Source organism: Nothobranchius furzeri, chromosome 6 (assembly GCF_043380555.1).
Source record: "Nothobranchius furzeri strain GRZ-AD chromosome 6, NfurGRZ-RIMD1, whole genome shotgun sequence".
In the NCBI taxonomy this organism is placed as follows: Eukaryota; Metazoa; Chordata; class Actinopteri; order Cyprinodontiformes; family Nothobranchiidae; genus Nothobranchius; species Nothobranchius furzeri.
In genome coordinates, this window is record NC_091746.1 from 40,728,705 (window position 1) to 40,745,923 (window position 17,219).

The 17,219-nt window shown below is 41.4% G+C and overlaps 1 protein-coding gene across 1 annotated transcript in view; it reads left to right on the top strand.

Annotated features, from left to right (window-relative positions):
- The window catches only part of igsf9a (immunoglobulin superfamily, member 9a), a 110,614-nt gene that overhangs the window by 27,407 nt on the left and 65,988 nt on the right, over nt 1-17,219 (top strand). Inside the window, exon 4 of the mRNA XM_054744122.2 lies at nt 14,305-14,451. Within this exon, the coding sequence (XP_054600097.2) occupies nt 14,305-14,451 (147 nt within the window). The remainder of the gene's footprint in view (nt 1-14,304; nt 14,452-17,219) is intronic.

Consider the following 17,219-nt stretch of genomic DNA (forward strand, 5'->3'; position numbering starts at 1 on the left):
AGAAAGCTCCCAGCCATCCAGGTTTTGATAGATTCTAAGCAGGTGTGTAACAGCTGCAGCTTAGACATCTCATGGGGCTTAAAGGAGATGTACAGTTGGATGTCATCTGCATAAAGATGGTAGGAGATTCCTTTGAAGGAGCTCAGGATGTGCTGAAGAGGACGCAGATAGAGGAGGAAGAGCAGAGGCCCCAGCACAGAACCTTGTGGGACACCATGGGTAAGGGAGGTGGTGGAGGATCTAAACTTGGAGACGGCCACAGAAAAGGAGTGCTCAGAAAGGTAAGAGGAGAACCACTCCAGAGCAGTTCCTGATATGCCTTCCCAGTCTCTCAGCCTCTCCAGTAGCAGGTGATGGTTAACAGTGTCAAAGGCCGCAGTCAGGTCCAGCAGGACCATAACAGAACAGTCCCCTGCACTGTAAAGCCTGGTTTATGCTTCTCCGTCAGCTCCGCAAGGGACAGACACGCACGGATTGATGGAAGCATTTTGCTTTCATACTTCTCCGTCACCTGGAGAGTGTTGCAAAGCAATTCCCCGGCAGGACAACAGAGGGAGTAGTGCTGTTCTGTGGTATCCTATCATGTAGCGGTCCAAGATTGTGTGTTTATATTGTGTTTTTTGTGCATATAAGAGACTTTTAACACGGACATATTTGTCGCTCATTCTTCCACCTCTTCATGCGCTCCCCACCTCTAAACCCAAGTTTCCTGTCATCTCCATCCACAAATAAAACGCTTGCTGCGCATCTTTTCACTCCTCCAGTCACGGGAGAATGAAACGTTCATATTTTTAGTTTTTTCGCGAGGTATTCTTCAAGCGTCTCCATGTCTGCTGCTAGTTATCCTCGGCTCTCTTTGCAATGGCGGCGCTGTAAACAACAGCGGCGTCCTGACCAATCACAAGCTTGCGTAATCCGTCTCGTTCGACGGATGTTTAAAAAAGTGGACTCGACTCCGTACGTACTTGCGTGCCTGCCGGAGCCCTATGCAAGGATGGATAATGGCATTGCGTGTCTCCGCACTGACGCAGACGGAGAAGCATAAATCAGGCTTAAGTCAGAAGGTCATTAGAGACCCTAAGAAGAGCTGTTTCAGTAGAATGAGCTCTATGAAAACTTTACTGGAAGCAATCGTGAACGAACGGAAGGACAAAAGAGTATGGCGATCATAGGAGAGTTTGGTAGTATTTGTCCTAAAGTTGAAGTGATGATGGCAACAGCCTAATTTTCCTCCTCTGATATTATTGGGCCATGAACCTCTCACACCAGTTGTGTTCTGTTGTTAAATATGAGTGTGTAATTAATCAAGGACTCAGGGAAGTGCGGCGGTTCAGCAAGGCTGACAACCAGAAGGTCCGATGGCCAGCGTTTCCCCTAGATGAGCTCAGACCATTGCAAAAATTCTAGCGTCGCAGCTACGTCCCCACCACCACCACCACCACCACACAGAATCACTTCATTTAATTAATGAATGAATTAATTATTTTTTATACATTACCTAATCCCCACAAAATATTTATATCTATTTTAGAACATTGTTAAGAGGCATGAAAAAAATGTGTTTTGCAGATTTGCCATTCCAGCTATAAAAGTGATGGAACCATAAATATTTAAATGAAAGAAACTCTGTTAACCAAAAACCTTCTTTTGTCATGCTTATAGCAACATTTTCATTTAATTTACTTCAGCAGAGCTAACAGGAGTTTTAGTATTTGCTGTTGTTGAACAAAAGATTAAAGGATTAGTGTCTGCTCTGTGAACAGGAATGAAAGTCCTGTAGATGGCTCACTGTATTAAAAGCAAATACAGCTGTATGTAGGCACTGCAGGCAGGAGTAACATATCACACAGCTACAACAGCTAATGTGCTTTCTTTCCCACGTGGACAAACATAAGAGCCTGTGTTGGGATTACTTGTATTTGGAGCAGCAGCGAGCAGTCCTCTTGATACTGATAGGGCACTCAAATTCAAATTTTAAACCGTGACAGCAAGGCTCAATAAAAGCAAGAAGAAGCGAAACCTTATCTGCTTTTTTTTCCACTGGCCGAAACCTAAATGCCCCTCCCTGGCATGCCAAGAGCTGACGACATCGCTCGGAGATTATTTGGGCTTGCTGCCCGTGGATATCACATTTTCAGGTACATAAACGTCCGTGTTGCACAAAATGATATTGAATTTAAATACATTTTTCTGCAAGCTGTTGTCAAACCAAACAAGACACTCTGTGGATGTTTTCCCTAAAGGGTTTCTTTTTTTTAATCATTTGAAAACTTAATCTCCAAAATGTTAGGCATCTATTTTAGAAGAGAGAAAATCAATAGCTATAGTGCATCTTTCACTCTCGATGAAAAAGAGAAAGCTAAAAACCACCGTCTTCCAAATATTTCCTTTGTCAGCAATGTTCCCGCTCATTATTGAGCTTCATTTAGAGCCTCATACCTGAACTCATAATTGCTCAACTGGAAGTTAAAAAAAACTTGTTTATGAGTCAAACCAACTTCTTGATTTTCAACAATTAACGGTAAATAAAATAAAAAAAAAATCATGAAGATTTAAAACGGAAAAAATGAAACTAGCAGTGGTGGCTGGTGAATTTATTTTTTTGGTGGGCCACATTTTAACAAGTGTTGTGCCGAGAAGAGCACGCCTGGCCAGATTTGCATGCCCTTTGGTGGGAAGGTGCACATGAGTAATGAGGCAACTTTTTGTACTATTAACATGTTTCTTATCCATTTGCTTCCTTACAAAATTATGTTTATGGTAAGATAAATAAAATAAGTGATGGCTTATTTGGAAAAAGGAAAAAAAAATCTTTAAAATGTAATTTTGATTCACATTTCTGTTTATTTTTTAAACCAACAGCAAACTAGTTCAAGCAAGCAGAAACAACATAAAAAATACTCACTAAAACAGTCGTCTAAAACGTGTCTAAATAAATCATGTCAAAAACTTAAATATTTAAATCATTATTTAATCAAAAACAAACATTTTTCAGGAGAAACACAGATCATAAAAAATGTTCACATTACGAACATATTAAAAATAGCCTCATTGCTCATTATTCTAATAATTAACGTCTGCAATTAGTGGTTCTGGCGACTGAGCAGTTTTCAGATGTGCTAACAACATATCACCACTCGGGTGATTTGTTGTTCCAAAAACATTTCACCAAAATATGCTAACTGAGCATAGAAAACCCCAAACATTTCATTAAGTCTAAAGCATAAATTCAGTCTAACCTTTGCTGGTTTATGGTTGTAATAATCCATGTTTTTTTTTATTTTTATTTTATTTTTTACCCCCCTTGTCCTGTTTGGCTGTGAAGCAAACAGAATTAATGTCTGAATGCTGGTGACAAGCCTTACAGATTTACTCTCAGGTGGAGCATCAAAGCTTCACAAAAATAAACAGTCAATGATGAACAAGAATCTGCTTCTAGACCTGCAGAAAGAGGAAAAACAAACAAACAAAAAAGAAGGGGACACACAACAATACAACAAGAGCAAGCTATCACTGCGTCAATCTGATGAGGAAATATAAAATCAACATTATTTTACCTAACAATCACACGATAATAACTCACAGTGCATTTAGTGCCAACCACAGCCTTAAGACATGTGTTGAAAATGCCCAAGTCCATACTCATGAGAGCACTTGTGTGCATTCACGTGCTTGTTAAGGTTTCTCTATGGGGTGTCCAAAAGAGAGTGTGAGGGACCACAGATCAGCCCCCCCCCCTCCCCCCCCAAGATGTGTAGGAAATGGAATGAGCTCAAAGTTCCAGAGATCCAGGAGCTGCCCCAGAGTGCAGGGACCCCAGGGAGACTGTAACCAGAAAAGCCCCAACCCCCTCTCGAGAGGTGAAGAGGATTGCCCCAGGGGGTCAAGACCAGCAGCTGGCAGAGTCCCGGGAGATCTCAACGGCAAGCCCACAGGCCCGCCCGCAGCTTCCCACTCCCAAGCTGGCCGAGGCCGGAACCCAGCGACCAGGGACCCAGGGGCGACCAGCCCCGCCGGGGACCCAACAGAGCCCAGGGACTCAGCTATTCTTTTCTATCCCAAATTGGGAGACTATTCTGTTGAATGGGATGAAGTCCAATCCTTCATATATGTGTTCCAGGTATAGGATTCCTTTACTTTTCCAGTCTGGAATGTTCATCATTTTGTTATTTAGCAAAATATCTGGATTATTCTAGATAGGTGTGCGTCTGCATGGTATTAGTAAAGACTCTGTCATTTTTAAGTACTCCCACCACGCTGCCCGAGAAGTGCTGATACTAATACTTTTAAGGACTTCATGTTTATACTTGAGCTAATAAATGTTAAGTCTGAAAGCTCTATCTTATTGTAAAGTGTCTGTTCTACAGCTAACCAGGACTCATCTTGTGGGTTATGTTGCAGCCATCTTGGTATATATTGCAGCCTGTTGGCTAAAAAATAATGATACAAGTTAGGTAGATCCTCTATCTTTGGTCTGCTGAAGCGTTTTTAAGCTAATTTGTGGAGGTTTATCCTACCAAAGGAATTTAGTGATTGAGGAGTCCAGAGCCCTAAACAAGGCAGATGGTGGCTTGTTTGGGATAATTGAAAATAAGTAATTTATTCTGGGCAAGACCATCATTTTAATTGTAGCAACCCTCCCTATGAGTGATATTGGTAAGGATTTCCATCTTGCAAGATCATCTTCCACTTTCTTTAAAAGTGTGATGTAGTTTAGTTTGGTTAGATCTGCCAGCTTGGGAGAGACATTAATTCCCAGGTATGTGATATTCCCTGACTCCAACTGTGTATTAAGCAAATTGACAAAAGAGAAATTAATTGGTAGAACTGTGGATTTTAACCAGTTTGAGTAATCTGAAACAGTTTAAAAAGAGTTAGTCAGTTCTATTGCTTGGGAGAGAGGAAGGATTTAGAATTCTGGAGAAAAAGTTACACATCATCTGCATAAAGACTGATTTTATGTTCTATGTTCTTACACTTTATGCTTTTAATATCTGTTGTTTGCCTAATTGCTGCTGCTAGTGGTTCGACAAAGATGGCAAACAGTGAAGGGGAGAGTGGGCATCCCTGCCTGGTCCCCCTCTGAAGACAGAAGCTAGCTGATATTTGGACATTTGTCCTGACACATGCTGTTGGCGAACTGTATAATGTTTGTAGCCAGTTTATGAAGAAGTTCCCAAAACCAAATTTATGTAAAGTTGTAAATAAGCACATCCAGTTAACTCTATCAAAAGCCTTTTCTGCATCTAGAGATGATATACTAGTTTCTATGTTTCTACTGCAAGAGAAATGATCAAATTAAGTAATCTACGTGAGTTTGTGGATGACTGTCTACCCTTAATGAAACCAGTTTGGTCAGGGTATATTGGCCAGGGCTTTACAAATTATTTTCAGATAAACATTAATAAGAGAAATTGGGCAATAGCTGGTAGGAAATACTGGGTCTTTGTCTGGTTTTAAGAAGAGACTAATATTGGCTGAATTCATGTTATTGTAAAAAAAAATCCACTTTTTTACTTGTTGGAGAGTGTTTATAAGTCTGTGATGCTGCATGCCATCATTTTTTGTTCTCCAGAATAAAAAACAGATGGTGTACTCAGCTGCTCTAAAATGAACAACAAACGGTGAACTAAAGAAAACAAAAAGGTGAACTGTGGAGAGCTTCCATTTCCGGGTGAACATCTTGATCTGAGCCAGTTTTGGTCGCAAACCTCTGTGCCCAAAGGCTCACCTATTGTTTGCATTGAAGGTTTGCATCAGTTATAGCGTAGGGCTATGGTAAAGATTGCTGCGCTTGAAAGGAACAGGAAATGCATCGCAAGACGATTTGGTCATGGTAAAAGTGTGAAATAACATTTTTAAACAACACTTAAAAGCAGTTGTCTCATTGTTTTTTGCTAAGCACGCCCCCTGCCCCGCAGAGCTCCATGCAATAGGAAACTGAGTGCTGACCAGAGCTAACCAATAGCGTTACCCCCAAATTCCACTACCTCCGCTCCGACACGAACGCCGGAGCAAAATCGGTCCCGTTGTAGTCAATCAGAGCAATTCCACTACTGCGGCCGTGCTCCGGCAGTGCGGCGCCGTGCGCCGCCCTCTGTTCCGGCGTCCGGCAAAAATAAAATCGATCCTATTTTCGCCGGACGCCGGAGCACCTCCGCAGTCAATGGACAGAAATCACAACTGCCCAACAGGAAAAGGAGCAAGCACAACTTCCGTTTTTCACAATAAATCGATAAACAAAAGGCGTTTTTTGTTTCATATGCACAGGTTTAACAACTTTTAACAACTATCAATGGCGGCTGAAGTTTAAATGCACAAAAGTAAGCCATAAATACAGTTTCTACTATCAAAGTAGTCACACTTTGTTGATCCACACACTGCTGATGTCTCAACACACATGATGGGCAGATTAAACAGTTCATGCCGATGTTTCTCCCACACAACGGGTGTTTGGATCTAACTTCCGCGTTTATTGCTCGGACTGTATCGCAAGATCTCGAAAATCCCGCGCATGCTTGTTTGCCCACCTCAGGTCTCCGCACCGGAGCGGAGCCGTTGTGGAGCGGGTACCAGTAAAAATTGAGTTCGGAAGCGAGCGGCTGCGGAAGGCGGGGGCGGACCGGAGCGGAGCGGAGGTAGTGGAATTTGGGGGTTAGACTACCACTTACTTGCTTCAAATTTAAGGAATACCTCGGCTGATGATGAGTTGATTAACTTTTCACGGACAAGTAAGTCTCTAAAATATAAATATATGAGAACACAACATGACATGAGAATAATACTCGTAAAACAACGTGTTTAACTCTTGTCGGCTACAGAAGCACATTCATAAACAGAATCGTAAAGTTGCGATCTTAAATCAATAGAGCAACAGATTTTTGTGTGATATACTTGTCAGCCACTAGATGGTGCCATCGGATAAGAGTTTTAAATGCAAATGAAACACAACACTTATACTCTGTATTATGTATAGATCGTTTAGTTTAATTTTCATGTTTTATTATTATTTTTTTTTTGTATTTTGTGATTCCTATCTCCTTTTTCTTCTTCCTGTGAGACTGATGGGGCAACGCCATAGCACCCCCTGTGGACGAGCCACCACTGGAAACTAGTAAAAAAAAAAAAAAACAGATCAGGCGCTCATGCTGACTACAAATTTTATTAAAATAGATTCTATGAAGTTTTTTTCCATAATTTTCTTCTTGATTAGTCACAAATAATAACAATGAACTCAAACTTGCAGCTGATGAGCATAAAATACCTTGTTTTTCTGTCTGAATGTTGTTATCTTAAGGGGATGTGCAGTGATTTCCATCTCAATAATTTGCATGATCTATTCTGATTTCGTTCCAGATTTTAATTTCACACCTAATTCCTTCTTTTCTGGAAAGTAGCATTACTTAACTTTTCTGAATGGTTTTGTGTTTCAGTGTCACCTGAGAGTGTATAAAGGACTGAAGCCTTCAGGGTCCTTCACTTGGAGGCAGTTTAACAAATAAATGGTGTGTGTGTGTGTGTGTGTGTGTGTGTGTGTGTGTGTGTGTGTGTGTGTGTGTGTGTGTGTGTGTGTGTGTGTGCCTGCAGAGAAAGGGTATTGTGAAGCTTGGGTAAGTGTAAGACTCACAAGGCTGCTTCTTTTTGTTCATAAATGATGGATTTGTTGTAGAGTAGAACACAATCAGGAAAAGAAGTGAATGTTTAGTCCATTTTATGAGCGTTTTAAATATTTACTGACTTGTTCTAGACCTTGAAGCTAATTCAAATGAACAGATTCGTAAATGTACCAAACTTTTAAGCAGCTACTCTGTTCAGCTACTCTGAACTGTCAATCTTTCTAGTGAAACATTCACGAGGCCGTCGGCGTATGTGCTCGTTGCTGGGTAGTTTTCACTTCATGCGCAAAGTGAAGGTTGGACTCCCCACAGACACCTCTGTCGCAGGTTTTCAGTTCGACTGGTAAGCTAAAGTTCGGCATGCCATTTGAAGAAACTCATTTCAGATTACTGAAGTGCTGCAAGGCCGGCATCTGCTTGTAAACAGAGGATGCATGCATGAGGATAGTCAGTGGCGGTTCTACATCGAATTACTCCCCGGGCGAGGCCCCCTTTGAGCGCCCCCCCCAACCCCCCACCCCCCCCCCCACCCCACCCCCCCACCCACCACCACCACCACCACCACCACCACCACACCACCCCACCTGCATGAACACATGCATGTTTTCTACAAACAGGCATGTTTTATTAGAACGACTATTGAACATTCATTTTTCTAAGTTGCACATATTTACATTAATTACTATGAAGTTGTCAGAATGTAAAGCACTATACATTATATACTGTATCAAAATATATAGAATCAAATATACAAAAACAAACAATAACTAAATATTAAGAATATATGAACATAATAGATAATAAATATTCTAAATAGCAAAAATATTTCACACATAACAAACTAAAGATAATCACTACAGCATTGCACTTAGAAAACACAAACTAAAATTAAAACCTAACCTTGATGCAACATCATCAATAATGTCATCACATGAAATCTGCTCCCCCTACTGAGTGATTGATACTAATCAGAGCCAGGTTAGTGAGCCGCCCCTGAAACATAGGTGACCTCAGGTATGAATTGATCAAGTTTTGAAAAGCTCCTCTCAGCTTGAGCCACAGTGACTGGCAGAGCAGTCCAAAAGTTGGGGTAGATCTCCAATAGATCTCATGATCCATAATATTTTAGAATTGCCTCTGAAATTGTAATTTAAACTGACATAAAAAACTGTAGACTACCAAAAATGCCAACTTTTACAGAACAAATCATGTAAAAAATAATCAGTGCAGCCATCAGCAATAAATAAACAGGATAGTTAGTGGTGACTGGGGTGTTTTCTTCTGCTTGTAGAGTGGTTTCATTTATTATTATGTGAACATGATCAACATGTTTGTTGTTGTTCAGGCAGGCCACAGGCTGCAGCGAGCATTTAACAAATCCTAGTTTGAATCAGTAAAAAACGATTCAAGGACTTTTTTCAAACCATTTGAATATTCGTTTAAATATTTCAGCCCTATTAGCTCTGTTAGCAATTAGTTGACCGCATTTAACCGTTAAAATCCCAGTTAACTGGTTCAAAAAATTGAAAACATGCATCATGAGAGGTACATACCTTTATCTTTCTGCTCTTTTTTCTTTTTTTCCCCCTGAATCGGGCACCTGGTGGTTTTAGCCTTTTTATGTTCATCTCTTCTGTTTGGCTCCTGACTCAGTAAGTTTCCTTTAGTCAGGACTAAACAATTTGACCTTGATGGGGGGGTGACCACAAAATCGTTTTGTTTTTCCTTTTTTTATTCGGCCATTTCACACAATTCAGAGAAACCTGAAAGAATGATAGGCCTGTGTTTATGATATTATGAATGAAATATGGAAGAACGTTAAGATGTGATTGACTTTAGCCATGTTAATACAGTTGATTCAGCCCCTGCACGCTCATTTCATCTGGGAAAGACGCAGAGGTGAATTCCCCCGCCGCACCCCTCCCCTTCCTGTTCTTCATAGACACACGGTGCACGTGAACGTTCTCAGTCAGCAGGAGCGCCTGCAACTGCAGGGGGCGCCAACTTGCTGTTTCCAATCCAGACACTGTCATATGACAGATAATAGAAAACCTCGGTGCGGCGCAGATTTCCTTTTTTTTTTTTTACTCCGCGCTTGTGCGCCCCTTTTGTGTCATGAAAAAATGCCGCCCCGGGCAACTGCCCTGTCTGCCCGTGCCTAAAACCGCTACTGAGGATAGTCCTTAAGCAACTGATAGGGATATATTATTTAAAACTGCTGCCATGTGGGCCTGCACTGCCTCTATAAACACTCCCAAGTGTGAATCAAAGCTGTCCTTCCATCTGGAATTATGTCTAAAACAAGTTCCCCTTTTGTGATGTCACAATAGGGCTGGAATACAAGTCAATAACATTAAATGTGTATTGATAGACGTGTGGTGTGGTCATCACCATATACAGTATACTGAACAAATCATGTCCATTGGCTCGAATTATAAGTTTTAGATTTAAAATTGGAGGTTCCCACCACCACCAAAGCTGGAGCTGAGGGTGAGGCTGCTACGGTTAGAACAAATGAACCAAATGAACTTGTGGAGCTCTCGGAGACCTCCACAGAGGTCTCCGAGACCTCTGTGTTCCACCCGGTTTTACCCAGCGGTCAGCCCGGCGTATCTCTGACTCTGCAGCTCTGGTGTTGTGCACAGTTAACTCCAGTTGTAGCTAGGTTGCTACCTCCGTTAGCTTAGCTCCCAGCTCTGTGTTAGCTTTGGGCTAGCCAGGGTTAGCTTCAGGTTAGCTTGTAGCTAGTTCGACCGGGTGTCGTCAGTTGATCCCAGCCTTACAGCCCCACCCTCAGCTCCTCCTCTCTTCCCTTTTTTGGAATTGTCTGGGCTTGACGGAACCTGTGACACGGTTAAAATGGCGGTGGTGGCCACCTCCCATTTAGCCTAAAAATGTGGTATTGGAGCCTATGGAAAGGAGATGTCCAGTATATTTATGTCGATGGGCAGGACCTCATCCCTGACCCAGAGAAGGCATTCTACCCTTTTCCAAATCAAGACCATGGCCTCAGATTTAGAGGAGCTGATTCTCATCCCAGCTGCTTCACACTCTGCTGCAAACCGCTCCAGCAGCCGAGTGTGAAGGAGCTGGGATAAGAATCAGCTCTTTTAAATGTGGGATTTACAGAAATAAAATTTTACTTTCAATTCAAATTCAAATTCAAAAATACTTTATTAATCCCAGAGGGAAATTGATTGTGTTTAATGATACAAAAGAAGCAGGAACTGCTTGGATGATCTGTTAGTTCAGTCAATAACCACAACTTGCCCTCTTTGTCCAAATAATTCCATGATTAACATCCAAACACAAACACACAGACAAACTTAAGTTCAGACTTGAAATGGCTGAACATCTATTAACGTGAGGCCCAGGTTGAGGCCTTTCCCAGGAATTAGCTCCCAGTGCTAGCTCTGGCTCTGACGTTGCTCTGATGCTCATTAAATATTCAGAATTTTAAGCATTTAATTACACTTAAATAGAAGAGTTATAAAAATAATCACCCCCTCAGAGTTGTCTAGTAAACTTAAAATTGTTTTATGAACCAGACTGTAAACATGTTTATTCCTGCTGTTAAATTGGCATTTAACAAATCCTCAATGAGGATTTGCTCACTTCTGGTGCCAGCCCCTAGCGGATGAGAGTGGAACTGCAATTTTTGCCACTTCCGTGTTGGCTTCATGAAATTCCCAGGATCATGGGCGTGATACAAACAAGTTGATTAAAAGTTCAATGAACAAAAATTCTCCCTTCATTTTTCCTTACAACCTGTCAGGTAGCTTAAAACTGGAGTTGCTCCTCAATGGACTGATGATGTGGCTAGAATAGAGCCAAAAAGACCGCTTCTAAGCAGCTGCACAAGCTAATAGCAGCTGGAGACTCTTACTTCAGGTAACATCAATATAAAAAAGAGGAACAAAAGACTGAAGACGCAATAAATGACATCATAAATGCCCAGTTCAGTTTTGTGGAGATATTTTAGCTATTTAACGTCCGAAGAGAGAAATACAGTAGCATGCACTGCAATTTATATTAAGTGCATGTTGGGGAACACCGCTTGAACCAGGTCCACCGCTGGAGCAGAAGAATGTATAACTTTACAGTCCCAGAGCCCTAATCCGGCTCATTCTGGAAGGTATTGAAAAGGTCAAGAATAAAACTTCTGAAATTCTTTCATGTGAGAGAGATTTATGCACAGAACTTTATGAACAGGTTTTGTATAGATCATATAACTATTATAACTTCAAAGTAATCATAATATTTCTGATTTAAATCGAGGATCTTGAGAGGTTTGACCAATCAAATCTTTTGTAAATGAGTGCACAGATTTCCAGGGCAATAAAAGCATCAGTGGACTTTGTGTTGGTTTTAAAGGTGGAGCCTGTGCAGGTCAGTCAAGCCATAAACCAACAAACTGGGAATAATTTCCTCTCTTTGTGAGCAGAGCTAGAGCTGATATGTTGGTGTGAAATGTTAAAAATGGTTAAGCATTTAAATCCGAATGTCTGCATCATGGAGTGAGTCTGACCAAAAATGGAAGTGTTCTTGTTTTATTCACATCGCTGATGCAAAACCAAACCCATCTAATTTTACTACAGTTGTGATCAACTCACCCATCCCTGCCGTGCTGCACACACACAGACTTGTTGTTTCTGCATGTGAGTGGCAAAACCAAACACACATAAAGTTTGTGACACCTCAAGGAAATTCTTGATTTCTCTGACTGTGTTTCTGTCTCCTCACTTCAAAATACGAGGTGGAACATGACTGCTCTGGTCATACATTTCATTAGGAATGAAAGGCTCCAGGTGATCTTTGACTCCCAGCGTTGTAGGGAACACTCCCGCTTGTTTGCATTTAGAAACAGATTATCAGTAGGCATCAAATACTCACTACCTGTTCACACAATTGCTTGAGTCGGGAATCCCCTTGTGTTTGTTGCTTCTACTCAGCCAAAACATGCCATGCTGTGGCCATGTGATTCTCTGAGCCACAGATTGTTTATTATGGTTTATTTCCACTTAACTAGATTCCCATTCCTACAAAGTTCTGTATTTTTTAAGAGACTGCAGTTACCCCTATATGTCAGCACGTAACAGAGTCGTGCTTTAGCGGAGAGCAAACCATAACAATTTTTTTTAAGCAGCTACTGAATGTCTAAGCAGGGAGTGAGTGCTCAACATAATTTTCATGGGAAGTATTGCGGGACACTACGCCAGAATGTTCTGGGATATTTTAGAAAATAATGTGGGCTGATTTTTTTTATTCCACTCCCGCTTGTGCTGACTTTTGAAATGACAACAAGACATTTGGTTTCAGCCTTCAGAAAAGGTAGGAAGTATGCATCATTCAGAGGGAAAGATGACCCAGAAGCATTTTTTAAATGTGAAAAAAGTTGTAAAATTGAAAGTATCAAAGAATAATTGCAAAAGTTTAAAAAAGTGTTTAGAAAAGCATATCTTTTATAAAATAAACAGTAAATTCCCAGTAATATTCAGTGGTTAGAAGTTTCCGTTTTGAGGTATTTCCGTGTTCCAGTTTAAAGGGTTGATTATGTTTTGTTGATTACATAGTTTTCATGATTGTTAGGAGCTGAAATTGAAATGCAAGTTTGATTAACTGCACACCTCTTTCCTCATATCTGAAGGAAATGGCACATAACTGTGAAGCCTTTATATTAGCACTGTGAAACACTGCAGACCACGCTACCTGCTCTATATCTCTCTACACTAAATGCACTGTGCTCTCAAATCGTTTGCAATCAAGCATTTTTCAAATAGCAGCATGTACTGTAGCATGAGGTCATGCTCCTTCTCTTCCTCTCCACCTCTTTTACCTGATGACACCCTTTTACGCTTCAGCGCAGCCTCTCTTGCAAAGTGCCGCTGTGACCTGTATCAAACTCAGGAAGTAAACATGACAAGGGGGTAGGGTCAAAGGGTAGGATTTTAAAACAAACTAATCCCCTGAGTGTATGCTAATATGTATTCTGCTCTACTTTCACTCCCACCACTTTTTCCTCTGTGGATTAAGCGTCCTTTAGTGGCTTGGAAAGGTAAATAGCGCGTGTTATCTGTGGAAGCATACCTAACCCTAACTTCCTGGATCTTTTTAGCTGTCAGGCTCATCCCTTCCTGCCACGGTCGCCACGTTTCAGTGCATGTTAATAATTACCATCACAGCAGAAGCATCCACTGAGGCATACTGCAGGACGTTTGCTGTTGAGGAGGTGCAGAATCAGCCCTGTTATGCTTTTACACACTTTCTATTTGCAATTTCTCTGCAACTACGCTCTCCCTGCCTGTCGGGTCACTGGACAATTGTTTCCCTGTTAAGGTGTGAAGTCTAGATGGACAGTTAAAGCTGCAGACTGCACAAAATAAAGAGTTGATGCTACAAAGCAACCATGACTCGAGGGAGCTGTCACCTGGCAACCAAGAGATCAGATTTCTGTGTGTGTGTGTGTGTGTGTGTGTGTGTGTGCGTGCTTTATTTAGTGTATGTTTGCCTGTTTGTGCGTTTTCAGGTAGCACTCGAGGACATTTTGTTTTTCTGCACCACAAAGCACTTAAGTTACAAAACAACTCTGACCTGCAAGACTACAATGAAATTTGCACCACGTGTTGTTTTATCAGCCTGTCCCTCATGTCTTCTCTCCATCTTTCTCTGACTTGTGTTGTTTCTGCAGGACGAGTGTCTCTAGTGAAAACCACCACCCTGAGGCTGGAGCGCCTGCAGCTGGATGACCAGGGTTTGTACGACTGCCGGATACTCCTCCTGGACAAGCCTACAGATGAGCTGCAAAACAGCAGCTGGACTCTGCTGTCTGTGGCAGGTGTGTGTGTGTGTGTGTGTGTGTGTTTTAATATGTCTAGTTTAATTTTGTCAACAACTTCACAAGTCAACCTGGAGACAAATTAAAACACTGAACCAGTTTTAACCTGTTTAAATTCCAGTCCAGAATGTAACGTAATGAAATGTAATGTAAGAAATCCGAAGTTAGGAAAAGTTACTTTTACTTGTAAAGTAAAACTGAGCCTTTGTACATGTTTTTGTCAGAATAACATGTTAGGAGCTCTGACTGGCAAACAAAACACTTCCTTTCTATGGAAATTCCCTTTCTTGGATTTTATCTCATTTCTAACGTTACACATCCCAGTTGGCTAGATCAGATTGACAAGAATAACTACCTTGGCACATATCTAAGGGAGCATTGTTCAGGAGGACCCTTTAAGATGGGTAAAGTGATCCAATAGTTATGAAAGAGATGCTGTTTTTAGGCTGGATTTAGTCTTGTACTCACCTATGGCCATGATCTTTGGGTAGTGACCAGTAGAGCTGGCTCAAGTGGCTAGGGAGAGGGAAGTCTGGTCCTCTCGACTTAGGCTGTTGCCTCTACGACCTGACTCCGGATAAACGGAAGAGGATGGCTGTATGGATGGATATATACCCTAACCCTAAGCTTCACAGAGAACAGAAACAGACTCAGATCTTTGGAAAAAGAAAGTTTAAAAAAGTCAAGATACCTGACTGAGATGCGTGACTCCACCCTGTCTTTTCCCTTCTGACCTCCTTAAGATTTCCGTGTAACTTTTTGATAAGCAAGAACCGTAGAGTGACATTTCATGAAAGTGACATTTACCGTTGTTGCAGTCGGCTACATCTGCAGAAGGGTAACTGGCAACACATCGATGCTGACCTGCTCCACATGCATAAAACGTTCGGAAGGAGCTTTTTTCAGGACAGTTTGTTCCACCTCTCCTTGCTGCCACATCTTGTTTAAGTCACATTGCTGTCTTAGGTTTGATAGGGGAGGGCTTGGTGAAGGAGCATGCTTGGGTCTGTGTTTTTGAGACTCTAGTATAAAGCTATCCAATAGGCTTTAATGGAAAAAAACTTTTATTGAAGTTTTTATTGATCCATTTTTTTTCTATTGAACCATGTGTCTATTGATTGATTTATATCGTTATTGAATTATTGTCCAGCCGTAACGTCACCCTCCTTTGCTGCTGGTGTTGGACAGATGGACTGATGGCGCCTGTATACAGCAGGCTTGCCTCTGTTAGTGCGCTCCAGGGCAGCTCTGGCTACAATCAGTCATCACCACCAGTGTGTGAATGAATGTGTGTGTACACAGATTAATGATTCACTCTAGTGAAAGGTGCTTTGGAGTCCTCAGAAAGGCACTAAACATGTGCAGGGTATTGATCATATATTTTATTCATTATCAGTCACAGTCTAAGCCTTACAACCATATGAGGCGGGACATAGACGGAGCTTGGCCTTTTGATGCCCCCTCTTCATGTCCTCATGCTCCATCCTACCGTCACTCATGAGCAAGACATCAAAATACAGATGCTCCTCCGCTTGAGACAGACACTCACTCCCAACATGGAGGGAGTGCTCCTCCTTTTCCTGAGAACTCTGGCCTCAGTGAAGGCCACCGCTTCTGGCCTTTTGCTTGCCAGACTGAACACCCACGATCTTCTCCAGCTAGGTCTAGCAAACAGGATCAGAGATGGGGGCCGCCCAGCAAGACACCAAGATGTTTGAACTCTTGGTTTTAGCCAATGACTCTCTCCCAACCCAGCAAAACAACAAATAAAAACCCAAATTTCCTTTAGGTTTAAAACTGTGTAAACTTGGCTGGATCACACAAGTCTTCACGTTTCCCCAAACTCCTTTTATCCTTCACTCTTCATAATGACTGGAGGGAGAAAATACTTCAACTGAAGATATAAATTGTCTCTGAAGGAGCCCTTGTTTGAATTCAACATTACATTTTCCTTTCTTTCACCACAGACTTGATTTTATTTATTTATAAGGTAGAAAGACAGAACGCTGTTTCTTTAGCCTCATTAAGCAGTTTCCCCTTTTCAAATCTGAAATTTCCATTCTACTCCTACATTTTCTTCTACAAAGCACTGCCTGTTTAGGCATCATAGTGTGACAGGTGTTATTTACTAAGTATTAAAAACTTCTTTCAACTATAACTTTCCTTGTTTAAGGAACTTTGTTAAAGTGTCTAAACTTCCTACACGGATCAGGTAATATGGAAGCTTTAATAACCTCACACATCACTCCGGGAAAATAATGGCCGACCGCTACAGAGTTATCATCGTACTTGTTGATACGTTTAAATATTAAATCTTGATATGAAATATGCATCATTATATTTTTTTGCTTTGAAGTTTATCTGTATGTTGGCAAACCTTTTGCTATCATTCCACGCACAAACGAACAGAAGAAATTATCAGCGTGCCGCAGATCAAAGCGAGGAGAGGCAGCTTCTGCGAGCCGGTCTGTGTGAGATTCAGGTTAGAGATGAGAATGATAATCGATTCTGACTGTGTACTTCAGGCCCTCCGTGACATGCCCTGCAGGTATGCTTTTCACTTACTTTTTGCTCTTTTTCTCAACAAATAAGGCTGCCGGTGCCCTTCTCAGGGTGGAAACCCAAATATTGAAGATCTCAGCTATCGACGCATCCATTTAATGAGAAACCTTTTGTTTAAGGGGGGCAAGAATTAACAACATGTAATAAGCAGCATCTTGTCAGATTTGAAGATAAAGGGTCATCTGTAGAGACTCAAGAAGTTCCAC